This window comes from Diutina rugosa, assembly GCF_008704595.1.
Source record: "Diutina rugosa strain CBS 613 chromosome Unknown scaffold1_size794362, whole genome shotgun sequence".
NCBI classification, from domain to species: domain Eukaryota; kingdom Fungi; phylum Ascomycota; class Pichiomycetes; order Serinales; family Debaryomycetaceae; genus Diutina; species Diutina rugosa.
Window position 1 is genome coordinate 53,594 of NW_022995155.1, and position 17,874 is coordinate 71,467.

The 17,874-nt window shown below is 45.5% G+C and overlaps 10 protein-coding genes across 10 annotated transcripts; 5 read left to right on the top strand and 5 right to left on the bottom strand. All coding sequences in view use genetic code 12, as the record gives it.

Moving 5' to 3' along the window:
- Nucleotides 1-7: 7 nt before the first annotated feature.
- Nucleotides 8-412, top strand: DIURU_003327 (peptide-methionine (R)-S-oxide reductase; the record flags this gene model as incomplete). Its single annotated transcript, XM_034156077.1, has 1 exon — nucleotides 8-412. One exon carries the CDS (start codon nucleotides 8-10, stop codon nucleotides 410-412), a length of 405 nt encoding a protein of 134 aa, XP_034011580.1.
- A 19-nt stretch (nucleotides 413-431) lies between these two features.
- On the bottom strand, nucleotides 432-3,155 carry DIURU_003328 (uncharacterized protein; the record flags this gene model as incomplete). The annotated part of the gene is made up of 1 exon (XM_034156078.1): nucleotides 432-3,155. The coding sequence occupies one exon, from the start codon at nucleotides 3,153-3,155 to the stop codon at nucleotides 432-434; it is 2,724 nt and encodes a 907-aa protein (XP_034011581.1).
- Nucleotides 3,156-3,917: 762 nt separating this feature from the next.
- Nucleotides 3,918-5,255, top strand: GLO3 (ADP-ribosylation factor GTPase-activating protein; the record flags this gene model as incomplete). The annotated part of the gene is made up of 1 exon (XM_034156079.1): nucleotides 3,918-5,255. The coding sequence occupies one exon, from the start codon at nucleotides 3,918-3,920 to the stop codon at nucleotides 5,253-5,255; it is 1,338 nt and encodes a 445-aa protein (XP_034011582.1).
- Nucleotides 5,256-5,327: 72 nt separating this feature from the next.
- On the bottom strand, nucleotides 5,328-6,239 carry DIURU_003330 (mitochondrial 37S ribosomal protein PET123; the record flags this gene model as incomplete). Its single annotated transcript, XM_034156081.1, has 1 exon — nucleotides 5,328-6,239. One exon carries the CDS (start codon nucleotides 6,237-6,239, stop codon nucleotides 5,328-5,330), a length of 912 nt encoding a protein of 303 aa, XP_034011583.1.
- A 1,945-nt stretch (nucleotides 6,240-8,184) lies between these two features.
- RHO1 (Rho family GTPase) lies at nucleotides 8,185-8,790 on the top strand (the record flags this gene model as incomplete). The annotated part of the gene is made up of 1 exon (XM_034156082.1): nucleotides 8,185-8,790. One exon carries the CDS (start codon nucleotides 8,185-8,187, stop codon nucleotides 8,788-8,790), a length of 606 nt encoding a protein of 201 aa, XP_034011584.1.
- Nucleotides 8,791-9,120: 330 nt separating this feature from the next.
- On the top strand, nucleotides 9,121-9,564 carry DIURU_003332 (uncharacterized protein; the record flags this gene model as incomplete). Its single annotated transcript, XM_034156083.1, has 1 exon — nucleotides 9,121-9,564. The coding sequence occupies one exon, from the start codon at nucleotides 9,121-9,123 to the stop codon at nucleotides 9,562-9,564; it is 444 nt and encodes a 147-aa protein (XP_034011585.1).
- Nucleotides 9,565-10,530: 966 nt separating this feature from the next.
- On the top strand, nucleotides 10,531-12,369 carry DIURU_003333 (uncharacterized protein; the record flags this gene model as incomplete). Its single annotated transcript, XM_034156084.1, has 1 exon — nucleotides 10,531-12,369. One exon carries the CDS (start codon nucleotides 10,531-10,533, stop codon nucleotides 12,367-12,369), a length of 1,839 nt encoding a protein of 612 aa, XP_034011586.1.
- A 55-nt stretch (nucleotides 12,370-12,424) lies between these two features.
- Nucleotides 12,425-13,597, bottom strand: TIM44 (protein translocase subunit; the record flags this gene model as incomplete). Its single annotated transcript, XM_034156085.1, has 1 exon — nucleotides 12,425-13,597. One exon carries the CDS (start codon nucleotides 13,595-13,597, stop codon nucleotides 12,425-12,427), a length of 1,173 nt encoding a protein of 390 aa, XP_034011587.1.
- A 279-nt stretch (nucleotides 13,598-13,876) lies between these two features.
- BNA4 (kynurenine 3-monooxygenase) lies at nucleotides 13,877-15,334 on the bottom strand (the record flags this gene model as incomplete). The annotated part of the gene is made up of 1 exon (XM_034156086.1): nucleotides 13,877-15,334. One exon carries the CDS (start codon nucleotides 15,332-15,334, stop codon nucleotides 13,877-13,879), a length of 1,458 nt encoding a protein of 485 aa, XP_034011588.1.
- Nucleotides 15,335-15,510: 176 nt separating this feature from the next.
- On the bottom strand, nucleotides 15,511-17,172 carry DIURU_003336 (uncharacterized protein; the record flags this gene model as incomplete). The annotated part of the gene is made up of 1 exon (XM_034156087.1): nucleotides 15,511-17,172. One exon carries the CDS (start codon nucleotides 17,170-17,172, stop codon nucleotides 15,511-15,513), a length of 1,662 nt encoding a protein of 553 aa, XP_034011589.1.
- Between the last annotated feature and the right edge of the window lie 702 nt (nucleotides 17,173-17,874).

Below are 17,874 nucleotides of genomic sequence, written 5' to 3' on the forward strand. Positions count from 1 at the left end.
GAGGACAATGATACAAAAATCCGACGCTGAATGGCGTACTACGCTTAGCCCTCAACAATACGCCGTTTTACGCCAGCTGGGCACGGAGCCGGCTGGTCTGGGTGAGTACGCACACACCCCCGCCACCAAGACGGGGGTGTACGAGTGTGTTGGTTGTGGTCAACCTCTCTATAAGCTGCTGACCAAGTTTGACTCCCATTGTGGGTGGCCAGCGTTCTACGAGGCTATCCCGGGAGCACTCACCGTTCACAAGGATACCTCTCACGGCATGGTCAGAGAGGAGATGCGGTGCCTGAACTGTGATGGCCACTTGGGCCACATCTTCCGGGGTGAAGGGTTTAAAACTCCTACTGACGAACGTCACTGCGTTAACTCGGTATGCTTAAAATTCAACCCTAACAAAGATAAATAGATCTAGATGATATATTTCGTTAAATCATGACTCGACGAGGTATATCTGACTCAGAAATGTCGCCCACCTCTTCTCCTGAATCGTCAAAATCGTCCTCCTCTTCCTTTTCTTCGTCCTCATCACCCACGGTAGTGTCTTCGCCTGTCGTTTCGCCGTCTCCATCCTTCGTTTGAACACAGTCAGTGCTTGAGGTAGAATCGGTGTCGGCCAGTTCTTTGAACCGCAAGTTTTTGGAGGGCTCTTGCGACATATCTACCAGACCGTAGAAATCATAACCACCATTCACGCCTTGCTCGCCCACATACGGTTGAATCAGGGTATCATCATCCGAAGCAAGTAGCATGTCATGAAATGAATGCCGATTGGCAGGTAGCTTCAACCCGCTTTGGCCCCGTGGGAATGCCTCCTGATCTTGTACTGGGTGTGGCAGGGGCAGTCCATCCTTAAGACGATTGAGACCAATGTACAGATTCTTTAACCGTGTTGAACTAGGCATGGTCATCAACCCTTGCGGCAGAGGCAAATCCAGATGCAAACGGAAAGTCTTTTCCAGTTTCTCGTAATAGGGATTGTGAAGATATGGGATCCTTTGTGTGGTACGGTGAGGAGAGTTACTTCGAAGGCGGTCTGCAAGTTTCAGCATCGAACTCAGACTTCGACTATGACGCATCAGCCGTGGTGGCTCATACTCTTCGTATCCGTCATCAGCTTCCCCGTACGCTGTTCTCAGGAGCTCTCGGGCCAAATTGGTCATGGACGAACCATTGCGAAATTTCAGAGGACTGGACCTAAGTGAGTTGGACACTATCGAACCTTTGTTCGGTTGTTGAGAGCGGGAACGTTTTCTGGTGGAAAGCAGCAGCGTTGTGTTACGACGAACCACGCTGGGCTTATCCTGAACTTCAATATCATCACGAGCAGCCACATTTCCACCTTCAGCCAGCAAGCTTTGGTACAGTTTGTTCTTCGAAATTCCCCTGATACCCTGAGTCGATCTACTATGCCGATGGTGTGGGTGTGTGGGCAGATCAACTGGAGCCATGAGAAGCCTCAGAGCCAGCGTGATGATGCGACCTCTTAACTCAATAATGGCTTTGTCGAGTGCAAATTCAACGCTACAGTGATTGTTAATCACCGTAAGCTTAGGCCAAGCCGCCTTAGCACCACGAATGATGAAGTCAATCATGAACTCGGGAGTTGGGTTGGTGAACACTTGAGCAAAATCATTTGGTTTGAATTCGGGGAATATAGTAATGTCCCCAATGTACTGCTGAGATAACACGGCAATCGCCTTGTTAGACAAATTCTTATAAATGTCCAACTCGCTGAGCACTTGAAAGTAATGGATTGCCTCCAGGGCAACGAAATCATAAGCGTTATTGAGGAATCGTTTCAACTTGTACAGAGTTTCGTTTTCAATTTCACCCCCGACAGAACTGACACTCAAATTAAGCACAGGGGCTACATGAGGATTGACCTGTACAGCAATGATGTGATCCACATTGAACATTTCTGAAAGTCTCGAGATAGGTAAATCGTTATCAACGGAGCCATCAACGTATTTCGACAGTAAATCGTTGTTCCATTCTTGAATCTCACCAGTTTTGAGGTTCTTCTCGTAAATTGTAGTCAGTGGGAACACCCCTGGAAGCAGGCACAGCGCACAGACCACCAGCCAGACCAAACAGTTTGGGGCCGTCAAATAATTGAGCAATGTCAGTTGTTCGTGAATCAGACCAGGAGTGACAGAGATGTTGAGAATTTTGCCGGTACGGTTATAGGCTTCTCTGAAGGTAAGGTCACCAACAAAATGAATCATGGTTTGCTTAAGTCCCAGTGTATCGAAAAAGGTACCGTATTTGAGAAAGTGAGATACAATATTGAGTAAATTCCGAAGTTTGGAATCTTCAGGATTTGGGTGACTCAGGTCTCCAAAAATATCAAAGCGATACAGGGTGATGTTTTTAAGCATTTCGATGGTGTCAGCTTGATCATGACAACAAAGAATCAGAGCCATAATTGACCCCGCCGACGACCCCGAAATGATGCGAGGAAGCAAATTAGCTTCGGTCAACGCCAACAATACTCCCAAATGAAAAATGCCAAATGTCAGACCACCAGAAAGCACCAAAGCAGTACGACCAATGTTTTTGCGTGTTTGTACGAGCATACCAAGCAAATAACGATCGTCAAGGTCTCCCTGTGAGGCACCACTTGACAACAAGTACTCAAGACACCGCTGACACTCGGAGATGTACTCCTCAATCAACACTTTAGTGCCGACAAACAGATGTCTGTATAATGCAATGCTCCCCATATTCCCCAAATTACGTACCCATCGGGTTCTGATAAGATACAAGAGGTATTTGGTATTTCCCAGTTCCCGAGCTGCTCTCATGTCTTCGAGATGGCGACGGACAAGTTCGTTGTCGTACAAGTCCAGCTCTTCCGTGAACTTCCATTCATTTTTGCCCTGGAGCTCGTCTAATTTTAACAGTGTGCTATACCACTCAGGAAAGCTTGACGCAGCTTTCCGCTGGGCCAACAACTCTTGTTCCAACTCTTTTTGAGGGTCAGGCGCTGGTAAAAACCTCAGCACACCTGGAATGTGGAAAACTGCATCTTTGAGTTTGGTAGCGACACTAGGTGTAGGCGCCGGCTGCGGCTTTTGTCCCTTCTCTATGAACTGTTGGATAACGTTCAGGTCATCGAAGGGGACAACCGACAAAGACAGCTCTGGCATTGATTGGCAGATGAGTGTGACCAAATATGGAAACACGACGGCCCGCACCAGCCTTGACCTCCGCAAAAACGCATGTGACACAGTAGTATATTAGTGCGCAATGATGATGCATGTACATTGCTGACTAAGGGAAGTCAACACGATTGCAACTGATTTCAGCGTAAAATGATCATCAGTGATAGGCAAACAAGTTGGAGAATGAAAAAACTAACTTGAAGATAAAAACAAGGGGCGAGCTGGGAATCGAACCCAGGGCCACACCCACCCTAAGGGTGTATCATACCACTAGACCACACGCCCATGTGCAAAAAATAATTTTTGAAGTAAATGGTGTTGGATTTGCGACTTCGTACTATGCTCGTATTCGCCCTAGCGTGATTGCAAGCGGATTACAGAATCATTTGATCATCACAATTGCTCCTGTGAGGTTTTCACGCGGAAATATTAAATTCTGGCTTCTCTGCGTGCAATTTTTCACGGTTGTCCAGTTTTTCTTTTAGCCGAAAAAAAAAGGGCTTGCTTGCGTTGATTTGGCGATGCTCTAATTTCCTGATCTTTTTCGAAAGACTGAGAAATTTTGTTAGTCTAGATTTTGCTTTATGTAGAACAAGTGACTATCTCCCTATAAGTTTTCCCTCCAACTTTCCCAACTCAAATTTTGTTCTACAAAGTTGCACTTGGTGCCGTCAGACATGATTCGCGCCCAAGTCACTTTGAAAATCACTCCTTAAAAACACGTACGCTCAAGTGGCTAACGCGATCATGTCCGATACCATCGCCACAAAGGAAGAGGCTGCGCTTGTGTTTGACCGGTTGAAGAAGGATCCTGCAAACCAGGTGTGCTTTGACTGTCCCAATCGTAACCCGACTTGGACATCGATTCCGTTTGGGGTCTTCCTCTGTCTCGAGTGCCTGGCGGTCCACAGAAACATGGGTGTTCACATCACCTTCGTTAAGTCGCTGAACCTTGACTCGTGGCAACGTATCCAGCTTCGAAACTTCAAGTTTGGTGGCAACAAGGCGGCTAAGGATTACTTTTGCAAGAATGGCGGGTCTCAATTCTTCAACAAGCTGAATGGTGTTGACGCCACGGCTAAGTACACCAGCCCTGTGGCTCTGAAGTATAAGGAAAAACTTAAGGCTAAGGCCTTGGAAGATGCCAAACGTCATCCTGATGCCATCACTCTCGACGACATCACCACAGCTCCCGAAGGAGGATCAGATCTGAACGACTCCACCGATGACTTCTTTTCTAACTGGACCAAGCCTGTCTCGGCGTCGCCATTGTCGCTGAAACTGGTGACTCCTAACGCTAGTTCCGATAGCCTCCCTGCAAAGAAGCCCGTCAGAACCGCGGCGGCTGCTAGACTTAATCGTGGCAGCAATGCCCCCAAAAAGTCGATTCTTTCCACCAAAGGTAATGGCCCTCGATCCCTGAGATTGGCCAACAAACGTCAAAATAAAGAAGAAATTGACTTTGAAGCTCTCGAGAAGCAGGCCAAGGAAGAAGCCGAAAGAGCGAAGGAATTGGGTTACAAACCTGAGGAAGAGGTTGCTCCTAAGCCCGTTATCTCCACGCCGGCCCCGGGCCCTAAAAAGGGGTTGTCTCTTGGCTCGAAGAAGGAGGAGGATGAATCCCCTTCACCCGCTCCTATTCAAGAAACCACTCAACAATTTCAAAGACTTGGCTTCGGTATGGTTGATGGCGACAATGATACCAATGGGCCTAAAAAACAATACAAAGAAGTCAAATACACTGGGGAGGTCACTAACAAATTTGGTACTCAGAAAGGTATTTCTTCGGACGAGTTCTTCGGTCGTGGCCCCCGCTTTGACGAAGGCGCCCGTCGTGAAGCCCAAGAGAAGTTACAAGCCTTTAACGGCGCTCAATCTATCTCGTCTCTGTCATACTTTGGCGAACCCGACGAAGCAAACAACCGAACCGCTCTGGGAAGTTATAACTTGCAGGATATTCAACTGTCGGCTAGGCAATTTGCTCTGCAGCTTCAAGGTAATGCTCAAGATTTGGATGTCTTGAAGGATGCTTTGGAGGAAGGCGCCACCAAGTTGGGGTCGTATCTTAGGGATTACCTCAGATAGGTGTTTAAGTACATGAAATGAAATCTCTTAATGCAATAGGTTTGATGTTAAATATATACAAGTCGTTATCGTTTAAAGGGCCTTCGTCTCGTTGTTCTTGAGTTGAGCAGTCCGCTTCAACTGTTCACCTTCACCACTCAAAGCAAGCTTAATTTCATCAAGCCCGGGTTGACCATTAATGGTACCCATGGCAGCGTCCGTAACCAACTGGTGGTTGACATCCATGGATCCCTTACCGGTGGACTTAGCTTTCTTTAAGGCGGTCTTGATGTTGGAAACCCGGTTCTCGTGGTCAATTTCGACGAAGAACTTTTCCTCAATGGCCTTGGCCAATTCTTCCTCAGTAGTAATGAAGTTACCAGCAGCATGGTACAAATCCAACAAGGACGTAGCCTTGGCTTCCTTGACGGCAAGCTCATCAACATTGCGGTTTAAGGTACGTTGCAGTTGTAAAATTTCCTTTTCCTCAGGAGTACGTTGTCTCATGAGGGGGCCTTTGAGGTATTGAGAAATGGTCGGCAAATTGACGTTCACCAGCAGCGAGTCTTCAACATGTTGGTTTTCTTGAGCCTTCGCTGCTTTTTCCTTGGCCAATCTTTCTTTGCGCAGATCTAGCTTCTGCAACCGTTCGGCCTCTTTGACGTAAGCATCTTTCAAGTGTTGACGGCGGATCTCATCTCGCTTCAAAGCCCAAAGCTCGTCCTGGGAAAGCTTGGATTCGTCCACGTTGGTGGGAGCCCGGTCGTCAATAAACCGTTTGATACGTTCTTCGACGGTAAGAACTGGCTTCAGCAGCGGCAGTTCCTCGAACTTAAACCCTCGACGTTTGGGAACAGGCACGCCCTTATAACCTTGCTCGTGCTTCGCTTCCTCAGCGATCTCGGCTTCAGTGGGAGGACGAATGGGGAACCGTTTGAACACCGGCCGTTGTTTGGGCAAGATCCCCGACTTGCCGCCAAAAGGGATAGTCCGTTTGCTCACCATAGTGTGCTCGAATTTTTCACCTCAAATTTTTTTCGATCACCGCGAAGACTCGTGCGATCGTCTGGTATGAATTGATAAGAAATCAAGACATTGATCAAAAACGGAGACATTATCTCTATCACCACATTAAATTTACCCTGGAGGAGTATTAGTGTGTTCAGTTGGTGCAAAATTCACATTTTTCCCACCCGAAACATAACAATACTCAGCTTCACAATGCACAGAAGTTGATATATGTGAATCATTCTATAATAAGCACCCATTTTTGTAGTCTGAAGGACATACGAAAATACTCATCATGGCTAAGGTCAACTCAATTCATTCAACTGATCAGGCAAATGGGGTATAACCACTACTGGGCGTGCTTTGTGATACGAGAGGGAAATCATCCGACCATAAAAGCCACCATGGTGAAAAATACCTGTCGTTTCTTCCGACACCAAGTTAAATATAGAAAAATGTTTTGACCCCGCCAAACATCTCATCCATCTTCGCGATTTAAGCCAGCATGTCCCTGGCATTGACGCATTATGACATGTTCAGCCTAAGCACTCTACTCCGCTTAGAAAAAACGTGTCCAAGTTTGAAGTAAAAGATTTCGGATGTTTGCGAATAAATGATCGTAAAGTGAAATAAGGTATGAGTCTATTGGTCTGGTATATTTCTAGAAACTTCAGGATTTGTCGCTGTGGCATCACTTGTGGCAGTATTCAGCCGCCCCAAATTGGCTAAGCCCGTTTGCTCAGCCAGCTCAGAAGGCTGTTCAGCGTATTTAGTGTCATGCTCGGCTGGCTGTGTGCGACAAAACTTCGCCCCGCCAAACGCCCCGCCAAACGCCCCGCGCTTGGTTAGGGTGGGGTGATCGGTGTAAGGACGGCTTTCGGGGCTGCTATCCTCTTCACGACTGGTCGCAAACTGTGCCTCGGATAATACTGAGTATGCTTTTGTGTTGTAACCTCGATGCTAGAGCGACAAAAGCACACGTATGAAAAAAAAAAAGCACTGCCATGAACCGCGTCGTGGGTTGTAGAGTACTACTACATGACCTAAAAAAAATTGCCACGAATACATCCACATTAGCACAATAACACAGCTACGTGGCACGTCTATAGTTACGCCATGTTTGTCAATATTAGAGATCACTGAACGCCAAGGGTCAGGATTTACCCTTTGCTGTAGCACATCATGACTTGGCTGGCACGTTAGCCTCTCAATCAGTCGCGACGACGACTTGTGTATATATGTCGCCCTTTGACACGACATATCGCAGGAGACGTGCAGTAAAATGATCTAGACCCAAGGGAAATGGCCGGCCATGGTATTGACCAAGTTTAGTTTCCTTAAATCGACGCGTTAATCAAGCTGTGTAGGTCACTCCACACTTCGCCTCAATCTACTGTGGACGGGTCTCGGGGGCTCGCTCCCAACATTCCCTTTTCTCTTTCGAGTTTTCTCATGCACACGACCCGCGGGTCCCTCGCAGTTTTTAATCCTCGACAACGAGCAAAAAAACTACACTCTATTTCCTCGTGAGTTGTTAAAAAGTAAGTAAACTTTTGGGATTCATCACGATGTGAAGTATCCTGCTACAGATTTGTTGTCCCCGTTCTCCAGGCGTTCATTTATTCCTATGATTACGCCTATCTGATTCCTTGTGGACCTTATTTTGATTCGAGATCAGTTGGGTGGCGAGGGGCTTGACATCATACAGATCGTCTTGTGGAAGTCTTCACCTCGTCATCTAAACCTTTGGACCGTTTTCAAAGTCATCGAGATGAGTTAAAACCTCGATTTTCGAAGAGCAAGCTTACACAACCTTTGTTTTACACGAGGGGTTCCTTGATGTGATCCTAAATAACACGCGCGCTTCGCTGACCTGCGAGTATGGGAATTACAGATGAATGAAGCAACAACAAATGATTTACACTTCAACAAAAATACTAACATGCTAGTGGTGCCCCCTCCTGCTGATGTTCGTAGAAAGCTTGTGATTGTTGGTGATGGTGCCTGTGGTAAGACGTGTTTGTTGATCGTCTTCTCCAAGGGTACTTTCCCTGAAGTCTACGTTCCCACCGTTTTCGAAAACTACGTTGCTGAAGTTGAAGTCGATGGCCGTAAGGTTGAATTGACCCTTTGGGATACCGCTGGTCAAGAAGATTACGACAGATTACGTCCTCTTTCTTACCCCGATTCCAACGTGATCTTGATCTGTTTCTCGATCGACTCGCCGGACTCTTTGGACAACGTCTTGGAAAAGTGGATCTCCGAAGTCCTTCATTTCTGCCAAGGCGTGCCCATCATTCTTGTTGGGTGCAAGGCTGATCTCAGAAACGACCCCAACACCATCGAAGCTTTGAGACAACAACAACAGCAACCTGTTTCGACCTCCGAAGGTCAAGCTGTTGCTCAAAAGATTGGTGCTGCCGACTACTTGGAATGTTCGGCCAGAACCGGTCAAGGTGTGAGAGAAGTTTTCGAGGCTGCCACCAGAGCTTCTTTGAAGAAGGTCAGCAAGCCTTCGTCTGCTAAGAAGAAGTGCGTGCTTTTGTAAGCACCTTCCACATGTTTGCTATGTTTGTGTTTGAATTATTACGAGCGGTGCCTAAGAAGCCGGTGAATGAGACATCTTATGTTTTAGTTATGTGTGGGTGCATTTAAGTCTATTTGTTTTTTTTTATTAATTTAACAGTGAAGGAAAATAATCTCACGCGTCTCCATCCAATGCTTATGTATGCGATACGTTGAGGTAGGCTACTTTGAAATACCGCTGTGGAGGCTTGCTAGAATTTACGTGTAGTACATCAACTTTGAGGTCGATAGACTTGGTAGCGCGCGGTCGCACTAACCAATAATAGGCATTGGAAAAATCACTTCTATCATCATGATTTCCAGAACCGTCAGATCCACCGGCAGAGTCATTGCCCGGAGAACCAACTCCACTGCCGCGTCCACTGGGTTGACCAAGGCTCAGTTGGAAACCAACGTCAACGCCAAGCAGGCTCCTAATCGTGCTGACATTTGGTCCGCTCTGCAAGAAGCGAGAATCGATGTCATTTCGAAGCACCCCGTTCGGTTTGTTCAAAGAGATCTTGCGGAGCAACCCCAACCCTACGCTGCTATTGATCTCATTGCTCAGCAGCCTATCCGTTACTTGGGCCATGGTGAAAACATCGCCGTGTGCGACGGTAACCGGGGCTCCACTCTCCAAGGCCACCCCAAGGTGTTCATCAACTTGGACCAGCCCAAGGCTGCTACCTGCGGTTACTGTGGATTGAGATACGCTAAGGAAGAATTCAAGGAGTTGATTGAAGGTAAGAACCAATAGAGGAGTTTTCTTGATGAAAATTTGCATTTAATAATAAACATAGAACGAATCGACGAACAATGAAGATATCAAAACGCTTTCTGGAAGCCACATCTTTTTTCGTAGCTTTAACTTCTTATTACATTGTCTGGGTCTGTGCGTCGATGATTTCTGAAAGTGCCTGTGCTCCACAAAAGTCTTAGAATGTATAAGGATGTACAGAAATGAAAGAGATTTCTTACATTTGTTCAACTTAAGTTGATATGTGTTGCATAGTACAATACGAAATTATTTGATTGGCAAATTGGCAAGATTTGGGTTGAACTCAACGCGACTGGGGCCACGTTTATTAATATTGCCTTGATACCCTGATCTCCTTCAATTCGTGTGGTGCACCACCGTCTTGTTTATGATATTCAAAACACCGGATCTCTCAATTGCGATGTAAGTAGTTTACTACTTGAGATACGTGATATTGGACTTGCGTTCCATATTTAGTTCCCGCCGATACTAACGAGTAGAGTTTTTGTCGAACCTTCACAATCAACGAGGAGTCCGATTTGCATATATCATACCCATCATTGATTCAAAAGGTGTTGCGTGTACATTTTTGATCGTGATGCTTTCGGAACTCAAGTAATTACGATGAAATCGCCAAAGATGGCTGCTATGACAATTCGATCTAATCAGCATGGACTCAAATCAAATGATACGTACATGAAGTGAGATCTTGAAAAGAAAGTTGAACTAATAATTCACCTCGGCGCCGAGATCCCCACATTTCATCCGGGCTAGTATCACTCGCGGAAGTATACTTTCGTTATCTTCAGATAAAGTCACTCGCTGCCCCGCACTCCAAAAAAAACTCCGAAATGCGGCTCCGATCGCAAAAACCGATGCAGGGCGCCGACACCACGGTGAATCATTATAGACAATTGTCCTGCTGGCCGACCCTATTTCATCAATAAGAGTTGTCATTGGATTCAAATGAAGATCGAATCAGTGATTAAGGGTTCCGTGTTCGGCTTGTGGTACAGTCGTAAAAGATTGTTATTGAATTATGTGGCTATCCCAATTGGCATCCTAACAATCCTTTGCGTTCTCTATGGGCTTAATGAGTTGTTGGTAAATGTTGCCAACGTCAAGTTTCCTGCTTCGGTATTGGGAATGTTGATCAATCTTGTTTGGCTAACCGCTCTTCTGGGTTTATCCAATCTTCCACAAGGAAAGATTCAAGATCCAATCAGAAAGGTTTCAGGGCTGATCCTTACATGGTATTTGTATTTGGTAAGGCCACTGATGGGTTTTACACTCAAATGGATCAATGTCTTCTTCATTCCCAGCTTCGTCATCTTGCCATTGCTGGATCATATTTCCATTATTGAGTGTTTAAAGATTGCGGCTGTGTTTGTGGTTGGCCTTATATTTACATTTGTATTTGATGCTTATTTTGTGATGGGTTTACGGTGGATCACTCGCAATTTCATGAGCAGGTCCATTGATAAGGGTGATGAGGACGAGGACTTGAACTCGACTAAGTCCAACATGAACATTGACATTACTACGATCGATAGCAAGGATAATCCTGTCGAGCCAGATTATGAGCAACAAGTTTCGGTTTCAGCAGATCCTTTCAGAACTCCTTCAGTTACATCAACGGTCACATTTCCGGAGCCCGCTTACGCAGGCCAGGGGTCGATTTTCCAACCAAACTCGAGTTTGGTATCCAATGGTGAACAAAATAGCACCTTTGAAATTGAATTGAATCAGTTGAGTGTACGCCGGGCCTCTGATGTACAATCTGAGGGCGAGATTGCTGAGCGGGTATCTGAACAAGGCGATGAAGTTAACATGATGGATCATTTGGATGATGATGCGAAGAAAACCGCTGTCTGGGTTTCGACGTATCTTGATTGGCTTATTTATGGGTTACTTTTTGTGATAGCCCTACCATTCTATTATGTTGCTAGCATTCACGTACTTTTGCCATACCACTTAGCAATCACAGTGATCGCTTTTTATATTGCATTACTCATCCCTCAAAAATGGCCGGTGTTAAAAAGATTTGCACATCCAATCATTGTCTCGACTGGAATTATATTGTTTGTGTGCTTTATTGGATCATTAATATTTCATCACAAACCGAAGGGGTTTCTTGACGACTTGCGCTATTACAAAACTGGAAAAAACTACACAAACTTGTTTTCAGGAAAGGTCATGTTGAATGGTGGTAAAGAGGATACCATGCCTAAGGACGATTTCACCGCCACCCCGCAATGGCCTGGTTGTGGTGATTTCCTTAGCTCATTGATGGATGTATCTATTGTGGCTTTGTCCCTTCCGATGTCCACCCATCGTAAGGATTTTGTGAGCAACTTCTTCTATATCATGCCGCCACTTCTAGTGACTTCCACCCTTACCTTTTTCCTTTACCCCTTAATTTGTTATAACATTGGTATTGACGCCGAAAGATCATTAGGGTTTGTTGGTCGCAGTGTCACCTTGGCTCTTGGTACTCCTTTGGTGTTAGCACTTGGGGGATCAGTGCCTTTAATGGCAGTGTGCACGATTTTGCTGGGCATTTGTGGTGTGTTGATTGGAGACTATTTGCTTAATTTTCTCCGCGTGCCAAAAGATGACTATGCCACTAGAGGGGTAAGCATGGGGATCAATTGTGGTGCCATATCCACAGCGCACCTATTGACTACTGATCCAAGAGCAGCCTCCATGAGCTCTTTGAGTTTTCTGGTATTCGGTACGGTCATGGTTATCTTTGCAAGTATCAATGGCGTGGCGGAAGTGATCCGGGGATGGGTGGGATTATAGTGACTTCGCCTAACCTTTTGTCTATTCCTCATTAATATATACAGTTACAGTGCCCTTAGTGGAAAGGTCTCGAACCACCCCGAGCAAATTCAATCACCTTCCAACCCTCAGTAGCCTTATTGTCGAATTCTTCGGGAATTCTAGTGAATACCATAGCATAAGTAGACATTTGGATGTTGTCAGGAGTACCTGCAGCAATTTCACCAGACTTCTTACGGTACAAGTGGATTTCTTGAGCGCGACAAGACACCACAATTACGGGAGTATCGTTAGGTTGCAACATTTTGCAAGTGACAATGTCAATACCTCTGATGTCTTGGATCTTGGAGTCCGAAAACAATCCCTGCTCAACGAATTGTTTGTTATTGGCTTGCCACACGTTGAAAGGAGCTTCCGAGAACCATTCCTTAAGGACAGCTTCGTCATTTTTCAAGTAGGCTTCAACCAATTCGGGAACGATGAAGTTCACCAAAGACTTCTGGAAATCGAGCAAACGGAAAGACGGGTCCATCAACTTGAACTGCTTCACAACCTTGGCTTGTTCGGTTTCTGAGAAAAAGCCGGTAACCTTTTCGATAATAGTTCTGACCAATGAAATCAAGCCATTGTCTGATTCCTCCCACTTTTCTTGCAAGTACAGAACACCCTTACCAACCGGCGTTTTGAGCTTGAAGTCTTCCCACTTTTCGCCCATGGTGGGGCCAGTGGGCTTGTGTTCCGTGGCAACGAGGGCACCGCCAGCATCTTCGTTTTCTCTGACGGGACCTTTCCAACCTTCAGCAATTTTCTTTTTGAGGTAAGCATCTCTGAGCTCCCGGCGCTTCTCCTTTGTCAAGTAACCACCGTATTGAGTGACAGAGCCGTCATCAATAACTTCCGACACATCCTTGTAAACTTGGGTTTGTCTAACGGGTTCAAAAGCTTTATCGGCAGCATCGGCAGTGACACGAACGGTGGTTCTAACACCTTTACCGACGGGGGAATCCCAAGCTTTCACGGCGACATCACCAACGGTTTCTGCGGTCTTGATCGCCACCTTCCCAACTGCAGAAGCACCCTTCTGTGACCGGTCGTAAGCTTCCTTAGCCCGCTTGAACGCTTCAGACTCGGCCATTCTCCCAGATTCATCCTGCAACGCCTTGATGTTTTCCTTCAACTCATTCGAAGCCTTTACTTCCTTCTTGAAAGTGTCGAGAAAGACTTTGAGCGGGGATTGCTGCCCGTTCATCAAGGGGGCGGCAGCGTGAAGCGACCGCACACCGACCCGAGCAAACTTTCCGCTGACCAAAATATTTCTTGAAATCATTGCCCACCGTCAACTATGTACATGCACTTCCCCAACGAAGATCAGGCGGTGGCAATTGGTGAACTCTTGACCTCTGAAAATTTAATTTTTTTCTTCGGTGCGATGCGGAGCAGTCATTCGCAGCCTTGGAGAAATTAACTAAAGTCCGGGGAACGTAAACGCCAGGGGCTCTTATTTTGTAAGATGCTATGTAATGAGGTATTATCGCCGATTCCAGTACTCGAGAGCTCTAAGAACGCCGTATCCAAAAAATCCTGCAAAGCAAGCAGTTTGAACACCTCTCAATATACGTTGTTGGCGGCGCTCAGTTGAAATTGCTTGAGAATAAGGGATGTCATGTCTGAATGACACCATGGTGTAAAGCGGCAACCAAGACACCCCCACGTAATGGCCGTATTTTCCAAGGAAGTAATCGAACTTTTTGCGCATAAGATAAAGTGGAGAGACTACCTTTGACAGCATCTCTGTGTAGTTATCCATGGCCAATTGACAGATGGCAACAAGGTCGTCTCTTCTGCTCTCTGAAAATTTGGCAAATGCGTCTTGAATATCACCCAGGCATTGTTGGATAGTCTCCATCAACACTCGAACATCTTCGAACCCACAGTTCATCCCTTGACCATAAAATGGCACCATCGCATGAGCGGCATCGCCGATGATGATGGCCCTATGATTGTTATAAGGAAAACAGTCTACCTGCATAAGCAGACCACGAGGATTTTCATGGTAGGCTGAGCGCAAATGTTCTTCACCCATTAATTTGGTGGCATCAGGGAAGTTGGCCCAAAAGAATGCAACAAACTCGTCATCCGTTTTGAAGCTTTCAATCACTTTCCAAGGAGAAAAAAAAGTGGACGTAAAAGAGCCGTCCTTGTTAGGCAATGCGATCAACATGTAATCATGTCGCGGCCAAATGTGCAAATGACCTGGATCCATTTGAAATTGACCGCTTAACTCGTCGTGATCACCAGGAGTTCCTGACAGGTGGATGTGATCTCTGATCTCGACCTTATCTGCTTCACAGGTCGCTTGGGGCTTGGGAGGAATATACAATTCAAGGTATTGCATGTCGATGAACTGCTGTGAAAACAGCATTCTCATCAGTCTCTGCATTTGGTATCTGAATTGGGAAAATGCCCCATCAGCGCCAATGGCGTAATCAAATTCAAAGGTTTTTTCCTCACCTCCAAGGGTGCTAAATGTTAACATTGGAAGCAGATCTAGATTTCGAACCAGCTTGAGCTTGTGGTCAAAAAACACTCGGACATCAGCCTGTCTGACTTCTTGTAATAAACACTCGTTCAAGTAGGCGCGGTCAATTGAATTAATGCATTCACCGAATAAGCCGTACACTTGCAGCTCACAACCGCCATCTCGATCGTGGATCATTCTCCCTTTCATGGGGATGATGTGTTCCAACACCCGCGACGCCATTTCTTCGTCGACACTTTTCAATGCCCTTATCCCGCGATCACTCACTGCCAAATTGATACTCCTTAGATTCTTTTGTGAGCGGTCCAAAGTTCGGGGGTCTGCCCTCATATCGAAGAGCGACACCACATACCCCTTCTTAGCAAATGCAAGAGCGGCAAGGCACCCAACTAGCCCTGCACCAACAATGCCAATTCCGGTGTGTGTGTCTAATGGTTCTTGATCCATGTGGGGTGATCGATTTCCTGGCCTGACTGCGAAGTTTCTGATCTAAGTGCGGAAAAGCAATCGTAAGGTGCTACATTTAACGCTAATGAAGTATCCAAGCCTGCAGAGATAATCGGCGGATCTACTAGTAGCCACGGTGTGAGCCCATTCGAACATTATGGTATTTTATACACTAATTACGCTCTTCCTAACTTTGCCTTTTTAGTGGCAATACTCTTCTTCAATTCCTCAATTTGCTTCACCAATTCCTCATTACGAGCCGCAAATTCTTCGTTCGCTTTCTTTGTGTTGGTGACATTCTCCTTCATCGACAAGTGCTCATATCTACTTTGCAATTCGCTGCGCTTCTTATCAAGCGCTTTCCGTTGGTCCACCTCTTGTGTGAGCTGATCTTTGAATTGGGCATTCTGCTGTAAGATTTCCTCATGCGTAGTTTTGAGCAGAGCTAGTTGTTGGCGTAACTCATTAACCTTAATGATCAAATCATCGTTCACTTCACGTAGGTTTGTGAGCTCGTTGTTCTTGTTATTGAATGAGTTCGCGTAAATCAAATGGAACTCATTTTCGTACTTGATCACTTTAGGGTTTGTCTGCAATACTTCATACAATGAGTCTTCGGTCATGGTGTTCCAGAAAGCATGCAGATTCAAAAGCTCGTAGAGCGAGTCTCCTTCTAAATCAAGAATCTTATCTTGATTCTGTTGGAAACACCAGATGACCACTCTTAATAAGAAGTCAAACCCTTGATACACAAAGAAATCAAGCAACTTGAGAGTCAATTGCAGAGAGTCCCCGAATTGATCAGTGAAAAAGTTGTACAATAGCTTTTTGTACAAGACCACCAAATTTATACCATTCTTGGCGATATGTTTGAAAATTTGAGGAAGTAACTCTTCCATGGATCGATTTATCTTGTAAAAGAACTCATCCTTGATAAGATTGACAAACAACTTGTTGAATTTCAAAAGCAAGTATAACAACTCCTCATCGTCCAAGTTGGGAATTTGTGCAAGTACTTTGCAAATGTGAATAACGAAATAGTTAGGGGGTTGAATATCCTGAATCGTCAGCGGGGCAAGTACGTCATCATTGATATTAACATCCACGTTTGCCAGTTCCACTCTTTGTGCTGCACCAACGACTTCATTGGTATAGTAAATGAAAATCCGTAAGATATCTTTCAAATTCTGGTCCAAATCAAGGCGGTCAATGTAACCACCATTTTCCGAAATCGTACGGCCACTGCGCAGCTGCTTAGCACGTTTCAATAAGGTGTCATAGGTGTCTTTGTGGTTGATATTATACCTTACCTGTAGCGTTTTGAGATAAACCAAAGCTCTTAAATTATCGGGGATCCCCTCAATTAGACGCTGTTCCAATTCATCAATATGGCCGTCTCGGATGAATTCGTTGTTACGGTCGTCTAACACCGCCTTCCAGTACTCTCTGTTAAGAGCTTCCCCCTCACTGGTGTCAACAGCGCCGATTCGTTGCTTGAGCCTGTCGATGTTCAGTTGAGAAACCGAGAATAAATCGCTAGACTCATTCATTTGAGGCAGGCCATACAACTCGGTCTGACGGACAACACATATCTTGGATACTGGATCATCAACCAGATAGGCTAAAGGCTTCAAAATCAGCGTTCTTGTCAGGTTCACGGGGGAAGTTACTCCGTTTTGTTTTGGAAATTCGCTCACCATGTAGGACGAGCGTGGTGGCAATTCTGGAGGTATCTCGTAGGCCTGAGCCGACATAGAGTTAGCCGAGGTCTTTGTCAATTTACCCGGGTCTACCTTCGGAGGACTTGCAGTATCCACGGTGATTGATCCTGCTTCCATTGTAGTCTCGGCTTAATCAGTCACACCCCAATCTCCTTATTGTCACGATCTGTTCGCGACGATAATTAACCATATGCAGGTACTTCCCGAGTGAGTGAATAGAAGTCGATAAGACTTCAAACTGGATACCGTGTAACTGGTTACCGTGTAAGCATCAAAGTCGCCAGCACCAAGGTGGTAATAAAAATTGCATCAGTAAAGTTTTGAGAGATGAACAAAAATCTTCAACACTTACGGAAAACCTGCGATTTTGTAAATATTTTATAAAATTGGAAGAAATCAAATAGTTGAACACTTTGAATGCTGAAAGTATATGTGCACATTGTTCGAAAAGCTTCGGAATCACTGATCGTGCTTGCCGAATAAGTGGTAATGATTTAGCGCTGAAACAAACCGTAACCGACATCAACGTGTAGCGGTTTTGAGCAAACGCTCATAACTACTCTCGATAGCTTAGCTGGTAGAGCGTGAGACTGTAATGGAATTTGTCATCTCAAGGTCGCGTGTTCGACTCACGCTCGGGAGAAACTTTTTTCACAATTATTTTTCTACGAATGGACGATCTAGCCCGTCTGTCCCTTGTTGAGCCCTCTAAGACGAGTGTAATTTGAGGTTTATAGTTCAGATTCTGGTTGCGACCCTCACTAAGTCATGTAAGCCTCGGGTTACGGGGATATAAGACTGCATATCCTTACAGTACGC